The following is a 19,016-nucleotide window of genomic DNA, read 5'->3' as shown; positions in this document are numbered from 1 at the left end:
ATAAATAAAAACGTTAAAAAAAAAAAGTACACCTGTATGAATATTTTCCATAATTAAAATGTTAACTCAGTGTTTACCATTTGGTGGGAAATATTATTTCTCCCATCTATGGTTCACTTAAAGTTTTAATTTTTACCTGGACATATTCACTGTTGTTTACCTTCGTGATTCTTTAAGAGGCTTCTGAGTCAGCTTCCCCCTCCCCATTCCCTTCCCTATATGACTGTATGCAATCAATTCATTTCCTCCTCAGCTCACATGGTTTTAACGTTCCTTACACACCCATAATCAAGAGGCTTTACCTGTTGGTCATCAGGAGTCCATATGCCACATGTGATCTGACTCTCCAGGTTTATCTCAGATGACCAGTGTCTTTGTCCGCTGACAGAACCAACCAGGACAAACCCATCTCGATATGAAATAAGTGCTTGAGTTCCATCGTGGCTCCATGTGAAATCACTCACCTTTGAGACACACATAGACACAAGATGTCAATTAATCTGAAAGGGAAAGCACTTTTAGCAAAGGCTATAGTCATTAACTTAGACTTTGGCTAAGAGTTAGATGGTCTTAAAGAGAACAGTGCATAAATACATCATATGTACTGTAACACTAACATATAACACAAAAGACCTCATTTGAAAAGCAAGTGTCAGTGAAGAGCTAAGTGTTTCACACATGTTAATTCTTCAAGCTTTGTTCATGGGAGGGATTATCATGCCCATTTTCCAGAGAAAACAGACACAGAGGGGATAGGTAACTTATCCTTGATCATACACAAGGTGAATGGCAGTGTTAAGGATGACCCAGGGTTGTATGGATCCAGTGTCTTTGCTTTTTACCATTGTTCTATGGTCTCCCACCTATGGTAACAGATTTGCCATTAGTGTCTCTGGGTCACCTATCAAAATAGGAAAGTTCTCAGTTTTTGGTTATATACCGTCCTCAGCCTTGCTAATAATATTCCCTTAATCAAAATGAAAAAATAACTTAGGGGTGCCTGGGTGGCTCAGTCGGCTGAGCATCTGACTCTTGATTTTGCCTCAGGTCACGATCCCAGGGTCATGGGATCAAACCCTGTATCGGACTCCACGCTAAGCGTGGATCTGCTTAAGATTCTCTCTCTTTCCCTCTACCCCTCTCCCTTGCTCATGCTCTCTAGAGACTCTCTCTAAAGTAAAAAAATAATGATAATTTAACTGGAAAAATTACACATACTTGGGTGTTGTTTGATGCGTTCATTGTATTTATTCAAATAAGCCCATTTAAAAAATCTTTTAATCTATTAATGAAGTAAATTGCTTCTACTGACTTCCTCAAATTATACTACCCTTGCATGCCTACAACTAGCCCAACCTGGAGATGAAGTATTGTCTTTGATACACACAGTTGAAGTTGATTTACTGATGAGTTCAGAATTTCTACAGCTGTATTCATGAGTGAAACAAACTTATGATTTCCTTTTGATAATGTCTTTGTATCTGGATTTCTCAAAGTTATGTTGATCTCTCAAAATGAGTTGGACAGTAAGTACTCCTTCCTTTTCCACTGCCTGGAACAATTTATATAAACTGGGATAACCTATTGCATGAAAGTTGGGTATAACATGCCTATGCATCTCAATTTTTTTGTGGGAAGATTTTTAACCATTGCTTCAATGTACTCAGTAGTTTTAGTACAAGTCAAACTGTTAAGCTTTTTATTTCCTCTTGAGTCAGTTCTATTGAATTACTAAAAAAAATTTTTCCAGTTCATGTAAGTTTTCCAAATTGTTGGCAAGTAGCTGCTGATAGTATTTATTATCTTTTTAAAAATCAACTTCATTGAGCTATAATTTGTATACATTAAATAAAGTTCTCAGCAGTCAATCTCCTATGCTCATCCTTGGTTCAAGGCAACCAGTGATCTAATTTCTCTCACTAGTTGCTTCTTCTTGAATTTTACATGAAGGGAACTGTATAGTATGCTCACTTTTGTGTATGGCTGCCTTTACTCAGTACAATAGTTTAAGAGTATTCTAAATCCTTGTGTGCATCGGCAGTTCATTCCTTTTCATGAAGAGTAGTATTTCATTATATAAATATACCACAACTTATTTATCCACCCAAATTGCCAGGCATTTAGCTTGCTTCCAGCATTTGGCTACTATAAAACTGCTATGAACATGCATGTGTAAGACCTTTGGTAGATGCGTGGTTTCATTTCTCCTGAGTGAATACCTGAGAGTGGAATTAACTGCTAGATCATATGGTAAGCATGTTTAAATGCATAAGAAATTACTAAATTATTTTCCAAAGTGGTTATGCCATTTTACACTCCCTGCAACAGTGTATGAGAGCATTAGTAGGTTCGCTCCTCACCAGCACATGGTGTTGTCAGTCTCTTTTGTTTTAGCTATTCTAGTAAGTATGCAGTGGTAGGACACTATTCCTAATTTGCATTTCTCCAATGTAGTCATGGTGAGTATCATTTCATGTTCTTATTGATCATTTGCACATCATCTTTAGGGACATGTCTGTTCAAATTCCTTGCTATGTGTACGTATTCCCCATCCACTCATACATATGTGCTATGTGTATGTATGAATACTCACATAGATGTATACAATATGTCTACATACATATGGATATATATAAGCTTCCAACCTTATTTTGTTATAAAAATTCTATATACAATCCTTTATAAGATATGTGTGCTGAAAATAATTTCTCTTACTCTGTGGCTTGCCTTTTCATTTGCTTAATGGTATCTTTCAAAAAGTGAAAATCTTAAATTTTGATGAAGTCCAGTGTCAATTTTTTTTTTCTTTCATGGTTCATGCTTTTTGTGTCCAATCCATTGAATCTTTACTTAATCCAAGGTTTCAAACCCAAGGTTTACAGAGAAGTTTAGTTTTTACATTTATATCTGTGATTTACTTACAGTTAATTTTTAGGTAGAGTATGAGGTCAGAATCAAGGTGGTTTTTTGTTTTGTTTTGTTTTTGTTTTTAAATACAGATACGCAATTGTTTCAGCACCATTTGTGAAAAAGAAAATTCCCCAGATGTTACCTAGACTTACTGCGGTGATCCTTTCACAATACAGTTGACCTTTGAACAACTAAGAGCTTAGGGGTTGCTGATGCCCTGCAAAGCTGAAAATCCATGTGTAACTTTGACTTCCCCCAAACTTAACTACTAATAGCTTACTATTGACCAGAAGCCTTATCAATAGCAAAAGCAGTCAATTAATACATATTTTGTATGTTTTACCTATTATATACTGTATTTTTGCAATCTAGTGAGCTAGAGAAAATGTTATTAACCAAATCATAAGGAACAGAAAATACATTTAAAGTACCATATATTTTTTTCTTTTTAAAGTTTTTATTTAAATTCCAATTAGTTTACATACAGTGTAATATTAGTTTCCAGTGTAGAATTTAGTGATTCATGTAGATTCTGGTGTAGAATAAGTGATTCACTTATATACAACACCCAGTGCTTATTACAACAAGTGCCCTCTGTAATACCCATCACCAATTTAACCCATCCCCTTTCCCACCTCCCCTCCAGCAACCCTCAGTTTGTTCTCTATAGTTAAGAGTCTGTTTTCAGGTTTGCCTCTCTTTTTTATTCCCCCTATTCCATCGTTTTGTTTCTTAAATTCCACATATGATTAAAATCATATGGTATTTGTCTTTCTTTGATGGATTTATTTCACTTAGCACAATGTACTCTACTTCCATCTATGTTTTTGCAAATGGTAATGGTAAATGAGTAGTATTCCACTGTGTGTGTGGAATATATATACACACACACACACACACACATATATACATATACATATACATATATATATATGTATGTATATTATACATATGTATATATACACACACACACTCCACATCTTCTTTATTCATTCACCATGCAACGGACATTTGGGCTCTTTCCGTAATTTGGCTATTGTTGATAGTGCTGCTATAAACATTGGGGTGTACGTATCCCTTTTAATCAGTATTTTTGTATCCTTTAGGCAAATACCTACTCGTGCAATTGCTGGACTGTAGGGTAGACCTATTTGTAACTTTAAAAAAATTTTTTTAACGTTTATTCACTTTTGAGAGACAGAGAGAGACAGAGCATGAGTGGAGGAGGCGCAGATAGAGCGAGACACAGAATCTGAAGCAGGCTCCAGGCTCTGAGCTGTCAGCACAGAGCCTGACGTAGGGTTCAAACCCATGAACCATGAGATTGTGACCTGACCTGAAGTCAGACATTTAACCAACTGAGCCACCCAGGCACCCCTATTTTTAACTTTCTGAGGAATCTTCACACTGTTTTCCAGACTGGCCTCACCAGTTTACATTCCATCCAAGAGTGTAGGAAGGTTCCCCTTTATCCACATCCTCACCAACACCTGTTGTTTTCTGTATTGTTAATTTTAGCCATTCTGACAGGTGTGAAGTGATATCTCATTGTAGTTTTGGTTTGCTTTTCCCTGATAATAAGTGATGTTGAGCATCTTTTCATGTGTCTGTTAGCCATCTGGATGTCTTCTTTGGAGAAGTGTCTATTCATGTCTTTTGCCCATTTCTTCACTGGATTATTTGTTTTTTGGGTGTTGAGTTTGATAAGTTCTTTATTTATATTTTGGATACTAACCCTTAATCAGATGTCATTTGCAAATATATTCACCCATTCTGAAGCCTTTTAGTTTTGTTGATCATTTCCTTCACTGTGCAGAAGCTTTTTATCTTGATGAAGTCCCAACAGTTCACTTTTGCTTCTGCTTCCCTTGCCTCTGGTGATATGTCTAGTAAGGAGTTGCCCCAGCCAAGGTCAAAGGGGTTCTCCTCTAGGATTTTGATGTCTTCCTGTCTCACAGTTAGGTCTTTCATCTATTTTGGGTTTATTTTTGTGTATGGTGTAAGAAAGTGGTCCTGTTTCATTCTTCTGCATGTAGCTGCCCAGTTTTCCCAGCACCATTTGTTGAAGAGACTGTCTTTTCTCCACTGGATAGTCTTTCTTCTTCATCAAAGATTAGTTGACCATATAGTTACAGGTTCATTTCTGGGTTTTCTACTCTGTTCCATTGATCAATGTATGTTTTTATGCCAGAACCATACTGCCTTGATGACTACAGTTTTGAAGTGATGCCTCTGGCTTTTCTTTTCTCTTTCAAGATTGCTTTGCTATGTGGTTCCACACCAGTTTTAGGATGGTTTATTCTAGCTCTGTGAAAAATGGTTGTGGTATTTTGCTAGGGATTGCATTAAATGTGTAGAATGCATTGGGTAGTACAGACATTTTAACAATATTTGTTCTTCCAATTCATGAGCATGGAAAGTTTTTCCATTTCTTTCTATCATCTTCACTTTCTTTCATCAGTGTTTTATAATTTTTCAGAGTATAGATCTTTTTGCCTCTTTAGTTAGATTTATTCCTAGTTATATTAGGTTTTTGCTGCAATTGTAAATAGGATCAATTCCTTGATTTCCCTTTCTGCTGCTTCATTATTGGTGCATAGAAATGCAACAGGTTTCTGTACAGATTTTGTATCCTGTGACATTACTGAACTCATGTATCAGTTCCAGCAATTTTGTGGTAGTGTCTTTTGGGTTTTCCAAATAGAATATCATGTCATCTGCAAATAGTAAGAGTTTGACATCTTCCTTGTCGATCTGGATGCCTTTTACTTCTTTTGTTGTCTGACTGCTGAGGCTAGGACTTCCAGTACTATATTAAATAACAATGGTGAGAGTGGACATCTGTCTTGTTCCTGACCTTAGGGAAAAACCTTCCAGGTTTTCCTCATTGAGGATGAGGATGTGGGTTTTTATTATGTTCCCTCTAAACCTACTTTGTTGAGTCTTTATCATGAATGGATATTGTACTGTCAAATGCTTTTCTGCATCTTTTGAGAGGATCATATGGTTCTTACCCTTACTTTTATTAGTGCAAATCTTGAACCATCCTTGCAGCCAGGAATAAATCCCACTTGATCATGATGAATGATTCTTTTAATGTACTGTTGGATTCGATTTGCTAGTATTTTGTTGAGAATTTTTGCATCCATGTTCATCAGGGATATTGGCCTGTAGTTTTCTTTTTTAGTGATGTCTTTGTCTGGTTATGGAATCAGGATAATGCTGGCCTTACAGAATGAGTTTAGAAATTTTCCTTCCATTTATATTTTTTGGAATCGTTTGAGAAGAGCAGGTATTAACTCTTCTTTAAAAGTTTGGTAGAATTCCCTTGAAGCCATCTGGCCCTGGACTTTTGTTTGTTGGGGGATTTCTGATTACGGATTCAATTTCTTTACTGGTTATCAGTCTGTACAAGTTTTTTTTATTTCTTCCAGTTTCACTTTTGGTTGCTTATATTTCTAGAATTTATCCATTTTTTCCAGATTGTCCAATTTGTTGGCATATAATTTTTCATAATATTTTCTTATTGTATTTCTGTGTGGTTGGTTGTTATTTCTCTTTTCTCATTTGTGATTTCATTTATTTGGGTCCTTTCTCTTTTCTTTTTCATAAGACTGGCTTAGGGGTTTATCAGTTACATTAATTTTTTCAAAGAACCAGGTCTTGGTTTCATTGATTTGTTCCTCCATTTTTTTTTTTTTTAATTTTTTTTTTTTTAAACGTTTATTTATTTTTTTGGGACAGAGAGAGACAGAGCATGAACGGGGGAGGGGCAGAGAGAGAGGGAGACACAGAATCAGAAACAGGCTCCAGGCTCTGAGCCATCAGCCCAGAGCCCGACGCGGGGCTTGAACTCACGGAGTGCGAGATGGTGACCTGGCTGAAGTCGGACGCTTAACCGACTGCGCCACCCAGGCGCCCCCATTTTTTTTTTTTTAAGTTTCTGTATCATTTATTTCTGCTCTAATCTTTATTATTTACCTTCTGCTGGCTTTAGGCTTCATTTGTTGTTCTTTTTCTAGCTCCGTTAGGTATAAGATTAGAATGTGTATTGAGAGTTTTCTTGCTTCTTGAGGTAGGACCATATTGCAATATACTTCCCTCTTAGGATTGCCTTTGCTGCATCCTAAAAGTTTTGGACTGTGGTGTTTTCATTATTTAAAGAACGACTGCTTAACCCAATCACTCTTTAGTAGGATGTTCTTTAACCTCCATGTATTTGCAATCTTTCCAATTTTTTTCTTGTAGTTGACTTCAAGTTTCATAGTGTTGTGGTCTGAAAATATGCATGGTATGATCTCAATCTTTCTGTACTTGTTGAGGGCTGATTTGTGATACAGTATGTGATCTATTCGGGAGAATGTCCCATGTGCACTCAAAAACAATGTGTATTCTGCTGCTTTAGGATGAAATGTTCTTAATGTATCTGTTAAGTCCATCTGGTCCAGTGTGTTATTTGAAGTCATTGTTTCTTTGCTGATTTTCTGTTTAGATGATCTGTCCATTGCTATAAGTGGGGTGTTTAAGTCCCTACTATTATTGTATTATTATCAATGAATTCCTTTATGTTTGTTATTAAGTGTTTTATATATTTGGGTGCTTCCAAGTTGAGGTCATAAATATTTACAATTGTTAGATCTTCTTGTTGGATAGTCCCCTTTATTATGATCTAGTGCCCTTTTCCAACTCGTTACAGTCTGTTGGTTTTTAAGTTTATTTATTTACTTTTGAGAGAGAGAGTGAGAGTGAGAGAGGGAGGGAGGGAGGGAAGGAGAGGGAGAGAGAAAGCATAAGCAGGGAGGGGGAAGAGAGAAGGAGAGACAGAATCCCAAGCAGGCTCCATACCATCAGCACAAAGCCTGATGTAGGGCTTGAACTCAAGAAACGTGAGATCATGACCTGAGCCGAGATCAAGAGTCGGACGCTTAACTAACTGCACCACCCAGGCACCCCAGTCTTTGGTTTAAATCTAGTTTGTTTGATGTAAGTATTGTTACTCTGGCTTTCTTTTGACATCCATTTGCATGATAAATATTTCTCCCTCCCCTCACTTTAAATGCACAGATGTCTTTAGGTCTCAAATCTCTTGTAGGCAGCATATAGTTGGGTCTTTTTTAAATTCATTCTGACACTCTTTATCTTTTGATTGGAGCATTTAGTCCATTTACATTCAGCATAATTATTGATATGTACTTAGAGCCATTTTATTACTTTTTTTGTTGCTGTTTCTGGAGATTTCCTCTGTTCCTTTCTTGTCTTTTGTCACTTTTGGTCTTTTCCCTCCCACTCAAAGCATCTCCTTTAATATTTCCTCCAGGGATGGTTTAGTGGTCACAAACTCCTTTAGCTTTCGTTTGTCTGGGAAACTCTTCATCTCTCCTTCCATCTTGAATGATAGTCTTGCTGGATAGGGTATTCTTGGCTGCAGATTTTTCCCATTCAGTGGGTTGAACTTCTGGTTTGCCAAGTTTCTGTGGAAAGATCTGCTGCCAATGTTATAGCACTTGCCTTCTGAGTAAGGGACTTCTTTTGTCTTGCTGCTTTTAGGACATTTTCTTTATCACTGTATTTTGCAAACTTAACTACAATATATCTCGGCATTAGCCTACTTTTGTTGATCTTGTTGGGAATTCTCTGTGCCTCCTGGATTTGGATGTCTGTTTCCTTCCCCAGGTTAGAGAGGTTTTCAGCTATGATTTCTTCAAAAAAAAACTTCTGCCCCTTTTTCTCTCTTCTTCTTCTGGGACTCCTATGACACAAATGTTATTATGTTTGATGGAGTCATGGAGTTCCCTAAGTCAACTCTTGTGATCCATAGTTTTTCTTTCCCTCTTTTGTTCAGCTTCATTATTTTCCATAATTCTATCTTCTATATCACTTATTTGTTCTTCTGACTCTTCCATCCTTGTGGTCATTATATCTGGTCAGTTTCAAATCTTAGATGTTGCATCTTTCATTTCTGCCTGATTGTATTTTAGCTCTTTTATCTCTGCAGTAAGGGTCTCCCTGGTATCTTCCATACTCTTCTCAAGCCTGGTAGAGTATCCTTACGACTGTTACTTTAAATTCTGCATGAGGCATATTACTTAGATCTGTTTTGTTTACAGCTCTAGCTGTGACCTTTTCTTGTTCTTCTTTTGGGATGAATTCCTCTGTCTTCGTATTTTGTCTAGGTCTCTGTCTTCTTTTTTGTGTTAGAAAAGCTCGTTATGTTCCCTATTCCTGAGAATAATGGCTTTATGAAGAGGTCACGTAATGTCCAGGGCCTAACGCTTCAGGAAGTGTCTCTGGTGTGTGTTGCATGTAGTCTGCTGCTGCGTCTGGCTTCTCTATCCCTCAGGTCAGTCATCTACAGAGGCTCTCCTCTGTAGATGGGCAGTGTTTGGACTTTGGCCATAGTGTGGCCAGTCTGAACTAGGTGTGCCTGGTCTGTTTGTTAAATGAGACCTGATGCTACTTCTACTAGAACTGAAGCCTTGTAGAACTCTATGGTCAGAAGACATGATACAAGTGGGGGTTTCTGGTGGTCTTCTGGGGAAGGGGCCCGCTGCACTGATCCTTAGGCACACTTGCAGAGCACAGGGACAGGGCTGGCTGACTAAGCAGGTTAGTCAGCCAGTGTTGGTGCTGTGCTTTTCAGTGAAGTTGATTTATGCTGAGGGACAGGGGAGGGAAATGGCACCAGCCAGGTCCTTTGTTCCAAGAGGGGGGTGGTCCATAGTTGCTGTTCTCAGGAAAGCCCTCTCAGAAGAGTGAATAATTTCCTATCGTGTGTCCTAGGCATTTTCCAGATCACTGTTTTCACACTGTCTGTGTCCAGGTTGCTTGCCTGCCTAGGGCAGCGCAGTGCACTTTGGGCTCTCTATTCCAGTCAAATCCGCTGACTTTTAAAATTCCAAACTTTAGGGGCACTTGGGTGGCTCAGTCAGTTGAGCGTCTGACTTTGGCTCAGGTCATGATCTCATGGTTCGTGAGTTTGAGCCCCACATTGCGCTCTGTGCTGACAGAGCTCTGAGTCTGCTTTGGATCCTGTCTCCCTCTCTCTGTCCCTCCCCCACTTGCACTCTGTCTCTGTCTCTCTCCCAAAAATAAAAATTTTAAATTCCAAACTTTAAGGACCTGGCATGACAGGGACCTGCACTGCTCTTCTGGGGAAGGGTCTCGCTGCCCTGGGACCGATGCAGGTTTGACCCAGAAGGGCAGTTTGACATCAGAGTGCAAGGGCATAGGATTTGGAGCAAAGCAGGTTAAACAGCCAGTGTCCAGGTTAGCTACCCTCAGCAGGTGTCTCTGAGCCTATGCCGAGGGGTGGGAGAGGGAAATGGCACCCGCCGGGCTCTTCTGTTCCCAGAGGGGCAATGCCACCACTCACAGATGTGCTCCAAGAAGGGGGAACAGTCTCTCCTGTGAATCTTAGGCAATCCGCACACCATGCCATCTGCCCCCAAGTTACCTGCCTGCCTTCTCTCCAGGAGCAGGGCAGTGCTCTCTGGGCCCTATCCTAGCCACATCACCGACCTCTGAAACTCCAGGCTTTGAGTTGTTTGCAAAAACTCACGAAAATCAGCCTCTCATTTTCCCAACCAATGGCTCTGGGGAAGTGTTTTCCTTGTGTGATCCCCTGTGTACTTCTCTTCCCCTCTCTCTCTTTCTCACCTCTCTCCACGACCAAGGTTCCCTCCCCTCTGCAGCCGCCGCAATCCACTTCTCCCCATTTCTCCCCCAAACCATGTCTCTGTACTTCTTACCTTCCTGGATGTGGCCTCTTCTCTCCCTTTAGTTATGCACTTTGTTCTATCAGCCCTCAGGTCGATTTCTTGGGTGTTCAGAATGATCTGATAGTTATCTAGCTGTGTTTGAGGGATGAGACAAGCCTAGGGTCCTGCTACCACTCCAGCATCTTAGCTTGCCCCCGTCCCTTCTATCTGTTCTGTATTTGTTGGTGGAAAAAAAAAAAACACCCATGTATGTGTAAGGGGACCTGTGCAGTTCAAATTGCAGTTGTTCAAAGGTCAACCGTTTGTACAAATATCAAATCATTATATTGTGTACTTAAACTAATATAACATTATATGCCGATTACAACTCAATAGAAAAAAAGACTATTGTTTCCTCCCAGTGAATTATCTAGGCATCTTTTAATTACCTTTGATTACCTGGTAATCTCTAGAGTTATGTCTACCTTTTCATTCATAAAAGTGTTATAGGTTGCTTTTACTTGGAAATGTTTAACTTTCTTTAAAATCGGTGACATTACTGGATATATCACATTTCAGATAAAATAAATGAACAAACACCAAAAGGACACGGACATCTGCTGTTTTCCCAGCAGAAGTTATAGGTTGGTGTTCAGTGGTTAGCATGTCCCCACCGAGACAACGGCATGGATTTGTAAGATAGCTCTTGAACAGCTGGCCTGAGGTTACTGAAAAGAGCGGGATGCTAGGGAGAACTCGGGACCCTGGTTTCACTGACCCTACATTTCAACTAACTACACTATGTAGTTTTTCTTAAGAACTGAAAACATTTTCTAGAGACAACCCATGAATTCTGCAATAAAATTTAAGGTTTTTTCAATTTTCAAGTGTAGTGCTACTTATTTACAAGCATTCTGACTCATTTATCCTGGAAGAGATCCGTACTAAAAAGAAAAACATCCTAGTAGAGGGGGAAGAGTTTAGCCAGTGAAAAGAAGCTTCGCCAAGACACCACCAGTCTTGCAGTCACAGAAAATGATAACAAAAGATGTTTCCATGAATGAATTGGGTTTACTGAATTAGGTCAGCACAGGGTGGTAAAAATATACCACAACTGGAAAGACAAAAACAAGGGAACTGATACCCAGTGCTGTAAAGAAAATAAGCAGGAAGCCGCCCTCCTAGTTGCCTTTCAGTGGCACAGGCCTGCGGGCTCTTGCCTCACGGAACGTGTTGTCAGACGTGGATTAACTATGTCTCAGCACCAGCCTGGTCAGACCTCAGCCCGAGGCAGCTTTCATCACAGTGGCCAGTACCTGTGCGGGACACGGCCACGCCTGGTGACTGATCTTACACAATAATGCACACACTGTTCCAGACTCACTTTTGAAATAAAGGACTCGTAATCATTTCCTGAAAAAGAAGTTGTTAAAGCATCACTTAGCTTTTGCCGAATGTCTGATGCCTTTGTGACAGTACAAGTCACGCTGGGCGACGTGGATCACCTGTCATTTCCTCTAAAAAGCATTCTTTTTTTCTGAGCAGATTTCAAGGATCCTCCTCTTCCCAGCCACGAAACTGTCCTCCCTCCCACCAGGTTCTGTTTCAGGTGCAGCCAGCCACTACTTCCTCAATCAGTGATTCATCATCACCAGTGCACGGTGTTTCTCTGCTCAGATAAATTCTGATGCCAACACAATTCAAAGAAGCGAAACCTTTCCAGATGTAAGTGCTTACTGCTGACAACTGCTTAGCGGGTTCCGAGGTTTGAGGGATCAGAGTTCCAGACAGCAAAATTATATATAAATCTAGATCATATCATAGATACAGTGATTACTTTTGAACATGACAGGGGCAGGCATTTGTGAGATTCCAGGAGGTTCCGGTGTTCTATGGTCCATAGAAGTTCATTCACCTCCAGGTCTGAATTCATTCTCCCTTTCCTGTGTCTAAAATGCTTTTTTATGCCAAATTCTCAATAAAGAGAAAAGCTGAGGGATATGGTGACGGTGGAAACCACACAGCTGCTATATGGAGATGACAGAAGGTTTCGTCCCGGGAGAGGCTGCTTTCGGGAGAAAACAGTGTGGTGACAGCAAGGCTTGGCTGGTGGGGCTAGACTCTCTGATGGTAATGGAGTCTGAGCTCTTCTGGATATACTATGAATACATGCATTTCTGCTAAAAGAGAAAAAAGTTTCTTGTCTGAGAAGAAGATAGTGTGACAGAGTGTTCTGGATTCAAAACTGGGTTCAAATTCTACTTTACCACCCATGTACTTCCTGGGCAACTTGCTCAACCTCCCTGACCTGAGTTTTTTCTTCTATTAACTGAGAACAGCATCTGCTCAATGGGGTTCCTGGGAAGACTGACAGAGAACACATGGAAAAGACAAGCACTTAGTTGGACTTTGCCCTAGCTCCTCTTCAGGTCTTTCTCGGAGTAATGCTTTAGAGAACTGTAGTCATCCAAAGTCTGAAGACACATCCAATTCAGTCACTGGGCCTAAGGAAAAGAGTTCACGCTTTGGTGGATGGGAGAATTATAGCATTCCAGAGACCCTTATATGGGTGAATTCAGAGAAGTCTCCACCTTACAGAAAGCCATCAAGACTTGCTGCCTCAAGGCCCGAAGCTAGTCTTTGGTGATGACATTATGGCTACTATTTACGGGCAGGTATGTTCTGTGGTCAGGGGTTACGAAGTAGTAGTACCTCATAATACGACAGGCACCAGAACAGTATGTGGGGAAAACGATCATCAACAGTGTTGTAAGTGCTTTCTACGGTTAATCTTATTTAATCCCCCTAGTGATTCTCTAAGCAGGTACCATGTGAGTCCCTATGTTACAGATGAGAAGACTGAGGCACAGAGAATGAAGGATCTCCTACTAAGAAATAATGGAGTGAGACCCGTGTGGTCTGACTCCAGAGCTCATGCTCTTGACCACAATGTCTCCCCTCTAGGTAACATGAACTTCTCATGGTCATGGAGATTTCCCCAGCTGTGGCTCTATTTCAGAATGGCTGGTCAGTCACCAGAGGGCAGGATATACCTCTTCCTTTCTTCACTCCATGGAGGTGTACAGGGAATTCATAAGGCCTTTTCAGAGTCAGTCAAAATTATTACATTTACTCTACCAAATAAATAAACTCACACAAAAAAGAATGTTCTATTTTACCTAGTGGTAGATTTGTCTTCTGTGATGACAACTTACAAAGACCCTTAGCTGTAACAGTAACCGCTAATAGTATCTTTGTTCCTTGCAATTTTCTGTCATTTCACTTCACTGGTGTATCTTTCAAACTTGGGGGTCTCGCAGCTTATTTAAGCGATAGATGGGAGAAAAGAGGGTGAGAATCCACTTCCTGAGCAATGTATAGAAAGGCAGTCACAGGGAAACCATCCCTGGAGTGGTAAAACAGTCTGAGAAAGCCCTCATGGAGAAAGGTCCCCTGAGGACTTGGTTCCAAAGCCACAATTTCCGGTCAAATCCCAGGGATGGGACTTGTGTCCTTAAGCAGCCGAGAAGAGGAGCTCCATGTGGCCCATCAGCACAGGGGGGAGGGGGGAGAGCCAGATCTGTACCATAAGCCAGAAGAATCTATGGAGCAGGTTTAAAAATAGCACAGCTCAGCAGGGAGTCCCTGGAGCACCTGTTTTCCTCAGAGCAGAGACAAATTCGTATGAGAAAGGAAGAGCTGAGGGGTGACAACAGGTGGCCACGCTAATTGAAACCTGACAGGAGAGAGTGTTAAAAACTCAGCTTGACAAGCAGGTTGTGAGAATGGCTCACAAGAGCTCCCTTGGAGAGAACTATGAAGATTACAACACACAGCAAGTACCTTTCAAAGGGAGCACAAAAGTGATACGCCGTAAGCACTTCAGAGGATCCAAATTTAACATGTAATCACAACAACGAATGGTAAAAAAATGATTTCACAGATTTAATTAAAGCTTAAAACTTGGCGAGTTTTCACAACAGCAGAATAGTTGAATAAAGAAGTAAGAGCTTTCTCTTTTCATCAAGTGATATACTCGGGGGGGAACGAAAAGCAGGATTCTATTTCATTTATTTTTACTCTACCGGTTTCTGGAAAGAGTTGCCATCTCTGTGTTCTGTTTCCAGCAATGTCTCACTGGGAGCGGCTCTGCCCACTCACCTGAGCCCCTCGGTCGTTGACCAGTTCCACGGACCACCTCCCTTCGTACTGAATCCACACAAATATCCCTCCATCTGCGTCACACGTGGCCAGCTTCTGGTACGGCTCATTCCACCTCACCAGCACAACCTAGAAAACAGCCAAGAAGATATTTACCACAGGGATTAAAGCAGAGGGCCAGGAGTATGTCTCCAAAGAGGTGAGATTTCTGAACTAAAGAGGAGGCACGGTCAAGGGGAATGAATGGCTGAGGGCAGGTGTGGGGATTAGGAGAGGGGACAGGGCATGGCCCACAGGTGAAAGAGACTCAGGGAATGGGACTCCCATGACGAGGCTTCCTGAAAAATAGCCCTGAGCAAACCATAAATCGTGACACAAAAATGCCCGCTGCTAGAAAAGCAGAGGATCCAGAGCCCATCTGGACTCAGTCCTGCCTCTCACAAGTACAAGAATAGTTCAGTATCTAAATAATTTAGAAAAAATCATTGAAACGTCTAAGCTACTTAGTACTTTATCAGAGAGGAAATATGAAATTACAAGCCTCAACATTTGTGAGTATGACAAATTAATTTTTTAGTTTAAAAATTCTGAACCTGGACAAATCACCCATCTTTCTGGACTATCGTTCCCTCACCCAAAAGGTGGACCCTCTGGGAGGTGGTCTGTGGGATTAGGTAAATGCCCAAGGAGACTGAGGACAGGACCCAAAGAGCCCAATAAAACCTGTAAGGACACAGGCCTATGAAGCGGTCCTGGGTGCCCATGAGCCACAAAACCAATACCCTGCCTTCACTGTGGTAAAACTCTGAGTGTCGCCTGACTGGCCCATGCTGGTGATCATGAGGAATTCATTCCATCGGTCAGACATGTGGTTGGTACTTATTAGGTTCAGGCTGTGTGACACTATACGATCAATGCCAAGATGGAGAAGACCGGACCCCATGCTCAGGAAGCTAAAAATCCATCTGGGGGTCAGCACATCCACGGATGCACAGACATACACGGATCTGTGACAGTCAAATGAGCACTGTCATTAACCACCCAACGCGCAGCTGCTGTTCATAAGAAAGATCTGAATCCCCTGTCTCCCCCCAGGACTTCACACCCAGTAAACGAATTCTCCAAATTCTAAAATAGCAAGCAAGGTGTTGGGGGGGGGGGGTGCGCCTGGGTGGCTCAGTCAGTTAAGTGTCTGGCTCTTGATTTCAGCTCAGGTCACGATCTCATGGTTTGTGGGATCGAGCTGCGCTATCAGCACACAGCCTGCTTGGGATTCTCTCTCTGCCCCTTCCCCACTCGTGCTCTCTCTCAAAATAAATAAACATTTAGAAAACAGTAATAAAATAAAAAAAATAGCAAGCAAGGCCAAGGACAGACTGTCAAGGACCTCTGCAATGTCCAGACCCCTTCTCACACCCACCTGTGTCCAAACACAAAAGTCCTGTCCCTTCTCAAACCTGTGCCAAGGGCACGCCTGATTTTAAGTCTTTAATTTGGTTTTCAGGTATCAGAGAGCTGGAGGGCCCCCCAGCCCTGGTCTGCCACAGTTGGTGGCATCAGCACTTGTTGTGAGACGCATAATAAAATCCAAGAAGAAATTACTGCCCACCTAAAATGTAAAGACACTGTAGCTCTCTTTTAAAACTGCAAAAAATTAAAGACAGCTGTGAGGCCGCACTCCTTAGAAGCCTGGCAATCACCCGGCAGATCTTACCTCGTTGATGGTTCCCACGCCAGAGTCTGCTTTCACGGATGCTGACGCCACCCACGCCCATGGCACACCGTCCTGCTTTCTCTTTGCTGGACCGGCTGCCCCACTCTGCTCACACTCTGCAAGTGCAGCACGTGCACCATCCACCATAACTACCGGTCCACGTGCACGCCTCCCCACTGAGCTGTGCACCCTCGGAAGGGGGACAGGGGCACGCTCACCTTTGAATACTGACACACTACAGTAATTCTGAGTGTATTGTGCCAAAGAGTACTATGTAATTAGAAGTTATGATCCATATCTTTGAACTATAAAAAGGTTACTGAAAACTATGTCCAGAAGGTTCTTTTCAATGCCCAAAGGCATTTTAACAACAGCCAACTCTGCCTGCCTGCTTACTATGAACTGCAGGTGCTGAGGATGGAGATTAAGACATCTTTGTGCTCGTGGAGTTCAGTTCACTAAACAGAGCACAGCGCTGCTCTATGTGCACTTAGAGAGTCGTGAACATACACAGGAGGGGAACTCAACACAGGTGGAGGGGGAAACAAACCCAGATTCATTTTTTTAAGTCCAGTTTTAAAAACTCCCTATGTAAGAGTCTCTTACGGTTTGCCTCCCTCTCTGTTTTTACCTTATGTTTCCTTCCCTTCCCCTATGTTCATCTGTTAAGTTTCTCAAATTCCACGTATGAGTGAAGTCTTCAATACAGAGAACAAACAGAGGGTTCATGGGAGTGGAGGGGGTGTTAAATGGGTCACGGGCATTAAGGAGGGCACTCTTTAGGATGAGCACTGGGTGCTCATATATAAGAGATGAATCACTGGGTTCTACTCCTGAAGCCAAGACTGTACTGTATGTTAACTAACTTGAGAATAAAAAAATAAAAAATAAATATCAAAGATTAAAAAAAATACTGATCTGATTAAAAAAAATACTGATCTAATTAAAAAAAACCAGTACCATCAACAACCGAAGTCTTTTAATGTGTCATAAAATTTAGAATTTCTAGTCAATAAAGGCCAACTTCATAAACCTCTTTCAGATCCAGTGATTTGGCCCAAGCACTGCAATCCACTAACGTGCATGCAGCTACATTTTGGTCCCTTTATAAGACACACGTTCATCATTCAAGTCCATAATCACTGATGTACTTCAGAATGGCCACCACGGGATGGAATATGACAACTAAATACATGATATTCACAACTGACCAGTTTTTAAATGATTTCCTTAAGTTAACACAGAGACCATTCATCTGCTATGATCTTCCCTGTAAATAACATTTGACAAGGTGTCGTATTTTAGAAAATAAAGCTTAATAACATTTTCTGTACTTCTGCCTTTCTTCCTTTAACATCCATTGCCAGGCATGGTTGCATATTAAGTTAACCTCAATAATAAAAACCCTCTTCTTCACGAAAAGAGCCCGCAGACTCATAGCATGAAACAGACACAAAAGAGCAAAGGCAAAAAAGTTATTTTTCACTCTAAAGATTTCTTGGTCTTCTGACAACGCAGTAGTTGTTGAATAAACAAAAGGCTCACAGGCTTCATGTTTTTGTAATTCTTGATCAGCGCAGATGCAGCAGTAAACAGAAATGTAGTCCCATTCCCACACCTTTGCTGTGAGTTCTAACCAGTGTAACGGAATAGGCAGGTAGCTGCCCTAATTTAGAGAAAGAAATCTTTCCAATGATTCTTCATTTAAAAATAAAGTCAAACTCTTAATGTTGTTTCCGTGGATTAGAATTCTCATTTCCTCTCTCATCTACAATGCATAGCTGCCCGCCTTATCTCCCAGCAGCTTATTTCCTGTTCTCTAAATCCCTCCAATCCAGCTGGCAATGTCAGGACATCCCAGAGCGCCGAGAAACTACCAATGGGGAGCCCATCGCCCATATGCCCACATCATGTGGCAGGGTGCTCCACCTCCTACCAGGCACTCTAAGGCAGAGCTCCCCTTCCTGTTCAAAGGAAACAGGGCTCCTGTTTAGTCTGCGCACAAAAGAACTTGGGCTGTCAGGGTGCTGTGTTCTACTAAAAAGTCCGAAGATAAGCTAAGTATTGATGCAGGTCTTTAATTTAATCTCAAAAAAATGCCAGCCTGTCACTCTCTCCAATGTTAGATGAACACTTTATCATTTTATAGTTATTGCTAATAGACATTTATTGAGGACTATTAAAAGTAGACACATGTACATTTAAAATATAGGGCGGGTCTGCTGAAAGTCTATTTGGGATATAATCTAGTGCTCTAAATAAGTCACTTCATTTCCTACACCCTATTTTTAGGGAGAACAAACAAATGTCAGTTAACCCATCTCAAGGATGTTCATCTTTTCAGACAGAAACCCTTTAAATGGTGTTGGGAGGGGGCGCCTGGGTGGCTCAGTTGGTTGAGCGTCCGGCTTCGGCTCAGGTCATGATCTCGTGGTCCGTGAGTTCGAGCCCCGCGTCGGGCTCTATGCTGACAGCTCAGAGCCTGGAGCCTGTTTCGGATTCTGTGTCTCCCTCTTTCTCTGACTCTCCCCTGT

General features: G+C 41.2%; 1 protein-coding gene across 3 annotated transcripts in view; it reads right to left on the bottom strand.

The window, feature by feature from the left end:
- Nucleotides 1–19,016, bottom strand: part of TULP4 (TUB like protein 4) — a 244,826-nt gene that overhangs the window by 67,941 nt on the left and 157,869 nt on the right. For all 3 annotated transcript variants that reach the window (XM_086708244.1, XM_086708245.1, XM_086708246.1), the window contains 2 exons: nt 14,769–14,897; nt 303–464 (listed from right to left, as the gene is read on the bottom strand). In XM_086708244.1, coding sequence (XP_086564370.1) covers nt 303–464; nt 14,769–14,897 — 291 coding nt within the window. The remainder of the gene's footprint in view (nt 1–302; nt 465–14,768; nt 14,898–19,016) is intronic.

Source organism: Puma concolor, chromosome B2 (assembly GCF_028749965.1).
Source record: "Puma concolor isolate L17-30 chromosome B2, mPumCon1.1.hap2, whole genome shotgun sequence".
NCBI lineage: Eukaryota > Metazoa > Chordata > Mammalia > Carnivora > Felidae > Puma > Puma concolor.
Note: the sequence above shows the minus strand (reverse complement) of the source record. Positions and strands in the feature narration are given on the sequence as shown.